General features: G+C 35.2%; 1 protein-coding gene across 1 annotated transcript; it reads right to left on the reverse strand.

Annotated features, from left to right (window-relative positions):
- Nucleotides 1-1,374: 1,374 nt before the first annotated feature.
- Nucleotides 1,375-3,025, reverse strand: LOC111375408. The gene is made up of 3 exons (XM_022998225.1): nucleotides 2,498-3,025; nucleotides 1,931-2,013; nucleotides 1,375-1,849 (listed from the first exon to the last, which is right to left on the reverse strand). Exons 1-3 carry the CDS (start codon nucleotides 3,023-3,025, stop codon nucleotides 1,375-1,377), a joined length of 1,086 nt encoding a protein of 361 aa, XP_022853993.1.
- Between the last annotated feature and the right edge of the window lie 8,725 nt (nucleotides 3,026-11,750).

The raw sequence follows: 11,750 nt of genomic DNA on the forward strand, positions 1-11,750 counted from the left end.
TAATACAGTAAAAGAGCAAGATGGGGTACGAGTACTCCTCTGATGTCAAAATTTTTATCTTCTTAGATATTTGGGGAAAAAAATTCTAAATTAAGCTTCTATTTGTTTACCATAAAAAATAAAAAAGAGTTTTTGAAGTAGTGAATTTTTTAAGAATATGTGGTTGAAAAATAGAAAAAAAATGTTTTTGATTACATGTATAATATTTTATTGTGAGAATGTATTGTTGAAAACGAATTTGTTTATAGAAGTTGGAAAAATCAGTGGTTGTTGTTTTGTGTGCAGGTAACCAATTAAAATCAGTGTACTATAATTTGAGTTATATTTCTCAATACATCAAACTAGTGATTTTTCAACTTTTTTTAGTTTCTCTTTCAATTTTTACCCATCTAAAATAATTATCTTATGACTATTATATTGTTTTCAAAACTGATGGATGTCATCTCTTAAAAGTATTTAGCATAAAGAGGTTAGGTGTACGTTTTTCTTCATCGTAATAGAAATTTATTGACATGCAAGAGTTTATTCAAAGCAACAATAATTAGATCAAAAATTAGTACATACACAATAGAAAATGACCGGGTAAAATATTTAAATTCGTATTGAATTATAAGGTGTCATACACATTTATTCTAGATTCTTTGCACATAACTATTTTTTTATATGGACATATATTTAATTTTATTCTTTTAAAAAACTTCCAAAACTGCTAGATAATAAATTTCTAGTCAAAGGTTGAATTTTTTTAAAAATTCTTATTAAAATCAACCAAAATCAAACTCTTCATAGACGTCAAAATCTATAACTTAGAAAGGGAAACTTACACAAATACACATAAAGGCTAAAATCAAGGATCTTTTAAAATATCAATGGAAAGTGTTTTGACGTAAAAAAATACTTTATAAAATCAAATTACATATGTCAGACATTTTAAATAAAAAGTGGCATATCATGCCCCTTTCTTTATCATGAAACCTTAATTCACATCTAGCAAAACAAAAAATAAAATCAACATTTAAATATTAGTTCAAGAAAATTCTTATAAGCAAATCGAAAGCTTAGACATAGATGTTGAATTTTTGTATTAAAAATTGATTGTGTGATATTTTATTTAGGAAGTGACACTACATGTTACTTTTTAAGTCAATATAATAATCTTGAAAATAAATGAACCCCCAATAAAGAGGTATACACCAAACTCAAAAATTTGACATTACAAAACAGTAAAGAATTGAAATTATTGCAAATCAAGTTCTATACTGAATCTGGCTTCTATTTTTCAAGTGTAGATACTATAATATAGGAATTCGACTATGAATCTGAGAATAAAAGCCTTTACAGCATTTATATCTACATTCATTATTAAATATCTTATTAAAACCCCAAATACTCTGATGAATGCTCTAATAAAGGTTCCAAAGAACTAGGAGCAAATTTCCTTGCAAAAAGAAAACAAAGGGACGTCAGCTGATTGTTATAAGTGCATGGTTTACCTTCTGAAATTTTCTTGAAAAAATTCTCGTTTATATCAGCTTTCCCAAACGTTGCAGGATGGGGCTTGTGCCTCGGCCACACGACCCAAGTGAGGCTTCTATTTGCCAAGAGATGGGAAGATTGGATGCTAAGCATGGTCTGAAAATAGTGCTCGTCCACATAGCATAAGGCTCGGCAGAACTGTTTGAACTTGGGGTAGTAAACACTATCTTGAACTATGTCAACAGCCAGTTTTCGACTGAGTTCAAACCATTGGGACCCTTTACGCCACTCCGTGAGGTTGACCTCGGGTGACATCTTCTCGTTGTACCGGCCTCGACCGTATTGACCGGGTTCGTCAAACGCACCGATGAAACTGAACCGGGATCTTGATATGTACTCATACACAATGCTAAAGTTTTTAAGAGGAATGCAGGCTTCGGAAAGAAGAACAAACCATTCGTTGGAAATATCGAGCAATGCATTAGCAAGAAGTCGCCTTTCACCGTCACACAAACTCATCATTCCCCACTCTGTATCCTACAAGAAAAGAATGCTTGGGCGTTTTATAAAAACGTTTACACGACAAGAAAACCCTACAACTAGTTAATTGTCTGATAAGAATATCGAAGCAAACCTTGAACGCGAAAAATAATCCAGAAGCTTCCCTATCCGACTATAATTTTGGATGAACTTTTAGTTCTCTTGACAAGTTTCAAATCATTTAACATACAATGATCCGGGGCAGTTGCTGGCAATTAATACAATAACATTTTCAAATTCACAATATGATCAATCCTAAAGGATCTTTCGAATATTACATGGTCAACATCGCATTTCAGGATAGAAATTAAGTTAACACAGTCAATGAGCAAAACCTGCCAAGGTTGAATATGATTTCTAGATTGACATTTCGAGTTTAGCAACTCATAAGTCAACAAAGTTGAGAGGTCTGTTAATTTGAATTCCAGGTATAACCATATAACAACGGTAAACAGAACAGAAAAAACGTTCATCTCTATACCTGACTAGGAATTTGTCTGCCATAAAAAGCCGATGAAGTCGGGAAATCTGGATGATAGGATGGCGAGGAATGAATGTAGATTGAATAAAGCTTTTCGTTCCCCTTAAAAAACTTATCCCACAAAGGCGCCATTGGCAAAGGTCCTCTTGTCAAGAACATGAATGCAATTTTGGGAGTTCTCTTAAAGGGGTACTCTTTAATCCTAGGTATAAATGAAGCGCGCCAAAACAGCTCAGAATCAGTCATAGTATGAATCAAATACGATGGAGGCCTAATCCATTTTTCCAGAATACGAGGTTCTTGAACACAGGGTTGAATTCTTGATTGAACTACAGGAATTACATTCTGAATCTTGAGAAACAGACTCATGTATAAACTGAGAAACGAATACATACTGACTACCACCAAGAAAAGCAAGAGAAACGAAAGCAATCTCAGTGGGAAAGGCCTAGTCGATTGAATTGTCGTTCTAGCATAAGGTACTTTGCCATCCTCCAGCGAACCGACACTCCCTACTCCTGATTGCATCTTTAACTCAATCCCTTTTTTACTCTCAATTACTGGGTTCGTTTTATAACCTCAAAACTATTCCTGAAACCACAACAATCTGAAAAAATAATAATAATGAATAAAAAAAAAATCAGATTTTTGGAATCTCAAGATCTTCAAAATAGCATTGGGAGAATCGCATCACCACATTGGTATATGATTCAGAAAATCACAATTTGGTTAAAAAATATATTGATTTTCTTTTACTGGGTATTCAAAAAACTACTTAATAAAGTAGTTACAGACAGCTAAGCAAAAAATCACATAAGGTGAGTGTTCACGAAAATATTGTTTCAATTTGTATCCACAAGTGAACGGTTCTTGACAAGTAATACAATGGAGAATTGAGTCCGAATATCATCCCACAGAGACTGATTTAGTTCAATTTTATTTATCCAGGCCTTAACCAAAACTAAATTTTGACAAGTGATTCTATAACCTAATTACTCCCTAACCTAAGCTAATTATGCAATTAATTATGCAGGTAATAAACAAAATACAAATTGATGTTTAAATTAACTAAAATTTTATTAAATGTTGAGAACGCAATTTAATGCATTCAGTAATAGTATGATGCACTAGGATCACAAATCCACAAGCAATGCTCAATTCAACCCTAGTTCTGTAATTTGACAACACATTGAAATTATGAAGAATTAATGCTCCTAAATCTATCCAACAGTCTCTCTTGAGCAAAGTTGAACCCACTCTCATGTACCACCAGTCTATATCTCTATGACGGGTGCAAATATACAAAAATGCATGTAATTTTATAAGCACTTAAAGATTCACGCAGAGTATAACGCTATATCTCTATCCTCTATCGGACCATACGATAATTTATACCATGTCGAACCTATTTCCCTTCTCTCGAATGCAAAAAAAAGTCATCCAAACTCACACAATTACGAGTCATTAATTGCGGAAGAAATTAGATGCATATAAACTATTCAAAATATTCAATACGTGTTTTAATGTCAAAAATATAGAAAAAGAGAATAAAAAAATCATATTACAAGGTTCATCGATCTCCTAGTATATAAAAGCCTGGCCTAGCATGATGGGAAGAAGAAAACAAACTAAATTATAAAGAAATGACATCACCGCTTTAGATTTTGAATTGAATCATTGCGTCTTGATGTCAATCTTCTCGCTCTTGCCTTATTCTCCTCTCTAAAAACCCTTATGAATGTGTTATAATACGTGTTCTCTTCCTTTTGGATGTCTCTAGGGCTTTAAAAAACTTCCCCAGATTTGTTTCCATAAGAATTTCAATAAGAAAAGGAAACCAAATTTTTCTCGTCGCGATTGACCTGGGCTGTCGCCTAGGCATGGATTTTTGCTTTGGTAATTGAATTTTGATGTTGGCCGTCGCTTGAAATTTATAACTGGGCAATCGCCCTGTTATAGTTTCTTCCACATGTTGCATTTTAGTCCCCGAAATTCAATTTTTGATTCTTTTAAATCGTTTCTCTTGTAATTTCAACCATTAAACTTCTAATTATGTCCAATTGAACCCGCCTCATCTTTAATCTTCATTTTATAGTTTGAATCGACTATTAAAATGATGCAATTTAGTCCTCATACTTTGGATTTTCTTTTTCTTTTTTTGTCCTTTCTCATTTCTTTTCTCTTGAAGTTCGCCACATTCATTAATATAGTCCTACAAAATATAATTACATAGAATTAAGCCATAATTCAAATCCTTTGATCAACAATTGTCATGTTTTGTGATCAAATAAGTGTGTAAAAACGCACTTATCAAACCCCTCAAACTTGAACTATTGTTTGTCCTCAAACAAGATAATGACTTCATTCTACACAAAACATGGCTTGACAACCTGCCGTGTCTTAGGATTGAATTCAGTAATCAACATAAGAAACATTTCAATAGTGCAAGAATAAAATCAACATTCACCTGTCAGTGAAAACTAAACGTGTATGTGTGAACTCATGTCAACATATCAAGCTTATGATTGGTTTATTCCTGACTCATAATGGTCAAATATATCCTTACTTTGCTCGGGAGATACACACCCCCCAAATTTATTCTTTTCATTCAATTATCCCTAGGTGTGTTCTAAAGTTAGGAGTTTAAGCAACTAAGTCCATACTCTCTCTTAGCTTGGATAGATTTCACTACTACAGGTTCACATGTCAACAAGTAGAGGCTCTCCTAATTTGATTGTTTCAACCCTTAAGATTAAACTAAGCTACTTGCATCACATTAAAGGTGTAGTTTCATCAACAAAATGTCCAAGGGCTTTCTTCATGTTATTGTGTCTTTTATTCACTTATTTTCTGCTTTTTTTTTTTAAGTTTTTTAGTTTTTTTTATTGTCATCTCCTCATTTGCTTTCTATATAATCCCTGTAGTGAGCTTTAAGTCGATAACTCCCAAATCAATTGGCTTTAGGGCACCAGATTTTAAATCCTTGCAGACTTATTCACTCGAGTTATAAAGGTTCGATCAGATGACTTTTTATTAACTTCTCCATTTCTTGCTTTCTATATGATCCATGTAGTGAGCTTTGGACCGGTGACTCCCAAACCAGTTGGCTTTAGGGCACCAGGTTCCAAAACACCCTTACAAGCTTACTTGCTGGAGTCATAAGGGTTTTGAGAGAAGTGTTATTTTCATACAAATTAGTTTTATGCCCCTTTCTGTTTTTCTAGAAATTCAGTTTCCAACCCCAACTTAAAGCTTTCACCTAATCTTCATCTCACTGGTCTGGGCAATCTACACAATAAAAATTCAAGCATGGAGCCCCCACTCATCTCAAAGTTTCCCTATAATTGTTCAACAATCTCCAAACTATTTTAAAAATGGCTTATGGGTCTATATACTAGAGGTTTTTTGGTTTCTCCTACTTTGTTCAAAAACATAATCACTGACCTAACATGTAGAGCATGAGTAGCGTGCACAAAGAATTTTCAAGTATTATATCAACAAATACAGGTTAATCAACTTTTGCACCATATACACATTTTCTAATTATATTATTCCAATAGTCACATCATAGCCGACAAGGCTATCAAGCCCACACAAGTACACAAATTCGTAAAAGAAATAGAAAAAACATGCCAATTATCCACTTCTTTTCCTTCTTTTTTTCATTCAACAATCACACAGAAAGAAAAAAAAAAAGTAAACACGGTTATTGATGAATATAAACGATGCGACGAAAAATGGAAACCAAAATTATGCCACCCCCAAACTTATTCATAAGATTGCCTTCAATGTGAAAATGAAATAAAAGTTTAAACAGACATAATTGAAGGATAATAATAAAGTAAAAGAACAAGATGGGGTACGAGTACTCCTCTGATTTATATGGAGGTGGTGAATAAAACTAAGATCCGCAGTGCTGTCTCCTTTCCATGGACACTCTTTTTGGTGGCATCAAATCCCCCAAACTTGCTTCAAGGTGCATGTGTACATTGTTGGCATAAAAGATGCATAAATTATGTTTAAATATAAAGTACATATCATAAAAATGTAAATCACTAATGAAACTTAGCTCTAAACATGTGCTTTGTTCAATTTGACCCATGATTGACTAAAACAGGACTTCAACCTCATAAATCATGCTCAATGCATAGGGACTCGCGTAGATTGTGTTTAGGCTATTCATTAACATGCATGGAGGAGTGATGACCTAAACTATAAATAATGAAACCATAAAATTGAAAGATTCGTAAACTAATGCAAAAAACAAAATAATTTAAAAGAATATAGTGGGTTGCCTCACACCCAGCGCTATTTTATAGTTGATAATTCGACTTTTGGCACAAGTATTTTATGGAACTTTAAATATGGTTTGGGAGGTCCTACGTAGTTTGCTCAATATGATCTTGTTTCGCACTGTAGTTATCCTCCAAATTTCATCCCTGTCCTTCTACAAGTGGTTGACTTTCTCTCCTCATCCGTATGAAATCCCATATTGAATGCCTTAATCTTCCTTGAATCAGTGAGAGTGGATGGAGAGTACACTACACAGGTCTCATGAACGTCTGGCTATTTATTCAACTCAAAATTATAGGGGATTCTTATGTCAACCACTTCAATCTGGAAATAGCTTTTAGGCTCGTTGGGGGATTTCATTGCCTTGAAAACATTAAAAGAAACTTGCTCCTCCCCCAGCCTCAGAGTTAATTATCCATGCTACACATCTATGAGAGCTCTTGCAGTAGCCAAAATTGATCGTCCCAATATGGTAGACATGTCCTTGTCTTCTTCCATGTCCAAAATCAAGAAATCCGCTGGGAATATGAGTTTATTCACTTTGATCAATTTATCTTCGATAATCCCTCGTGGATGTGTAAGTAATCGATTAGCCAGCTGTAGAGTTACTATAGTTACTTTAGGTTCTCTCCATCCTAGTTTCCTGAATATAGAGAGTGGCATCAAGTTAATACTCGCACTAAGATCACACAATGCTTTATTAAAATAAAAATCACCAATTGTGCAAGGGACAGTGAAACTCCCCGGATCTTTCAATTTTGGTGGGACCTTTTTCTAAAATCTGGTGCTGCATTCCTCAGTTAGTATTACTGACTTATGATCCTCCAGCTTGCATTTATTTGATAACATGTCCTTCAAAAACTTTGTATAGCTGGGCATCTGGAATAGTGCATCGGTGAGCAGGATATTGATGTAGAGATTCTTGAAGACTTCTAGAAATTTCTTGTATTGCTGCTCCATTTTATGCTTCTTTAACCGCTGGGAAAATGAAATTAGAGTCTCGTATGGGTTGAATGTAGCTGTGGCCTTATCTCGTGATTTCTCCGAACTTTCCTTTAGAGATGATTCATTTGGTTGTTTGTCCTGCGCCACAATTTCTTCCTCTACAAGAGGTGTCGTCTCTCATTCACACCGGGCCTCTTGACATGTATTTCAGGTAGCTGCACCCCACTTCACATTTTAATGGCTTTGACGTGCTTCTTAGGGTTGCTTTATGTGTTACTTGGGAGATTACCCGGAGCTCTTCCAGTCAAGGCAAAGGCCATCTATCCCATTTGAGTTTTCAAGTTTTTGATGGCAGCATTTTGGTTTTGGAGAGTGTTTTCAGTTTTCCTTGTGAATTGGTTATTTTCTTTCATGTATTTTTCAGTCTTTTCCATGAACTTTGCAAAATATGCATTTACCTCATAAACTCCTGGTGTCCTTCTCTGTACAGCCCATTCTGATAGCAGATGTAGTAGCCATAGTCTCGAATAACTTGTGTACCTCATCATTAGTTTTAGTGGACAGTGACCCGTTAGATAAAGAGTCAACCATGCTTTTGAAACTCGAAAGTAGTCCTGCATAAAAGTACTGGGCCTGGAGTCCCTTACTAATCCCGTGATGTGGACACTTTCGTAGTATTTTTAAAATCTATTTCAAGCTTCATCAAAAGACTCAGATTCACCTTGATGGAAGACTGATATGTCATGCTTGAGCTTTACAATCTTGGCGGGCGGGAAGAACTTGGTGCATAATTTCTGTGCTAAATCATTCCATGTATTAATACTGGCGATCGATTGGAAATCGAGCCATTCAATTGCCTTATCCCGCAGTGTATGTGGAAATAGCCTCAATCTGATTACGTCATCTGAAATACCTTGATACCTGAAGTGTTGACATATCTCCAAGAACTGAGAACGTGTACGTGTGGGTTCTCCTCAGCTCTACCATAAAACAAGTGTCCATTCTGAAATAATTGTAACACATTTGTTTTCAGTTGGAAGTGAGCTGTCCAAATGGTGGGTAGACTATACTAGATTGGCTTTAGATTATCTGAGGGGTTAGGAAATCTCCATTAAGCATATTTCCTTCACGCCAACCCTTCTTCATTTGCTTGAAAAATGTGATTGTTCTGCACATTAGCCATTGGTTCATGTTGTTGTTGTTGATGTGCCTCTCTGTTTTCTCGTTGTAATCGATGAAAGGTTCACTTAATTTTCAGATCTGCTGGAATTAATTCTCCTCTAGTCAATCTTGACATGCAACTCTACGAGAAAAATTAGCAGTAACACTCAGATTCAAACAAATTGAGTAACTAAACAAAACAAAATAAAAAAAAAGTAGCGTAAAAAATTGGAAAATAAAGAACAAAAATTAAAGTTTGAATTAGAGCCTAAAAAATCAAACTAATACTCAATCCTCGGAAACGACACCAAAAACTTGTTCATGAAATTATTCTTTCGATTTGTATCCACAAGTGTACGGATCGTGACAAGTAATACAGTGAAAAATTGAGTTCGAATATCGTCCCGCAGAGATTAATTTAGTTCAATTTTATTTATTCAACCCTAGTTCTATAATTTGACAACACGTTGAAATTATGAAGAATCGATGTTCCTAAATCTATCCAACAATGATGCGAACCCAGTTAGAAAGGTCGTTATCGAACCCACAGGAATTGACACTAGATCCCAAGAAGGCCCAAGAACCAAGGTTTTGGATTCAATCCAAGAATCACGAATCAAGCAACCAATAATATATTAAATTATTGACCTCTTGATCACATGATTATTGAACCTCACCCGAATTTGTGGATTTGACCCAAAAAATTAATGAATCAAACAGCCCAACGATAACGGCGATACGAAGGACCTTTTGATTACACAACCCAAAGAATCTCACCCGATGATTTGAACGTCACAAGAATTAACAATTCCTGATAAGTTCGGTAATTTGTCCCATACAGAACAAAGAATTTGAAGCAAAAGCTTCGAGAGAAAATTCTCTAATTTTTCATAATAAAAGTCTCTGGATACAATGAGAGTAATAGTCCTATTTATATGAAACTATAAAACCTAATTTAAAAATAGAAATAAACTCCTAAAATAATTAAAAACGTAATTAGACTCCGAAAACGTGAAAGTTACCAAAAAATCAAGAATTCTAGTCAAATATAACTTCTCGCACAAAAGGAAATATTCTGCCTCCGTTTAGTTTTATTCCAGATCATATCAGTCCCTCTCTCTTCAAAAGGATTCGTCCTCGAATCATGATCCAAGTTGTAACCATTGTCTCCAATCAATGAAAGAACATGAAATGGCCCATCACCTCTAGGATGCAATTTGGACTTTTTTTGACCTTGAACTCTCCTCTTTTAAATGTAGACCCAATCACCATCACACGGATGAAGAAGTGCTTGCCTCGACTACTTAATTTTGCAAGTTGGAAATGCTCCAATGAAAACTCCAATTGATGAATAATCATGCATCTTCCTCGCTTTACTTAGCCCAAGCACTTGACGCAATGTCACTTCTAATGTATCCACATTGTCCTTCAGTTCAACTTCCTCAATCAACTCTATGCATATATAGTTCCTCCAATGCCTTTGAAATTTCGTCTTCTCCTTGGGAATCACAAAGTCAATTTTCGGTAGGTAAGGAAAATCCAACCGATGTAGTGCCAACTGATGTTCAATCTCTGGTATATATGATATCTCCCAAGTAAGATGCGGTTGTTGTTGAAGTTTATCTATCAATTGATGCACGATGCTCGGATCGTAAAGGATTCCAATAGGATTATATTCTAGAATTAAATCTTCGGTGACCTGCAAAACAGAATTATTCAAAGTAGGGAGGGAAATGTTAGTTTTTGCCAGCGCCTCCTCAATTTTAACCTCCTCTTTATGCAAGCTCACTTCCGATTCCCCTTTTACCTCCGACGACTCCCCTTTCTTTTCAAGTTCACTCTCGACCTCATTTTCACTCTTTTGTGGCTCTTCTCCATTTTTCTCACAATCAACCACCTCACAAATTTTACTTTTATTCTCTTGCACCCTCATGTGATTAATTTGAGATTTAACCTTGTCACGAAGCCCTGTTACTTCTAATTTGAAATCCCGACACGCCAACTCACTTGATGTACTACGTACATGCTTCGCACTAGGTGTTTTCTTTCCCCTTGGACACTCAACCCCATAAGATCTTCTAGGCGTCTCCCTAAATTCTAGCTCACAACGATCACTCCTATCATAATAATTTGGCGTAATTGTTTCCTCATAATCGCCCTCAACTCATCCCAATTCTCAATCGGCCTCTCACCATACCTTCGGTTAGATGTTGTCAATTGATCCCACCAAATTGTAGCATAATCTACAAATGAGTTCACAACCAACTTCAACATTCTCTCCTCGGAGTAATTATGGCACTCAAACATCAACTCAACTTTTTCTTCCCACGCCACGTACGCCTCGGGATCACTCCTACCCTTAAATTTTGGGATTGTTGTTTTCATACTCTTATCACTACCATATCCATAATAATTCGTATCCCTTCTTTCAAACCCATCGTCTCTATTTTTCATACCCCGTATTGCATCCTCAATCCATGCATCTTCATCACTATCACTACAATATTCATATGCATCATAAATTTCATTCCTAAACTCCCATCTATTCCTTCTCTGAACATTAGACACTCCAACACATTGATCTCCATGAATATTTTTCAATTTCACATCCAGTCTATCTAACTTATTTCTCATATTCTCCATATCCACCAATAACCTTTCAAATTGCTACATCATCCTTTCCGACATTTGGAATTGACTTTTGTTCACGAAACATTTCTTTTAATTTTAAAATCTCACCGCAAGTGTATGGTTCGTTGGCAAGTAGTAACATGGACTATGAGTCCAAGTATCATTCCCACAAGGATTGAATTAGCTCTAATTAAACTAATGTGACCTTAACCGAATCCAATTG

The sequence above is a fragment of the Olea europaea genome, unplaced genomic scaffold, assembly GCF_002742605.1.
Source record: "Olea europaea var. sylvestris unplaced genomic scaffold, O_europaea_v1 scaffold1373, whole genome shotgun sequence".
Taxonomy (NCBI): Eukaryota; Viridiplantae; Streptophyta; class Magnoliopsida; order Lamiales; family Oleaceae; genus Olea; species Olea europaea.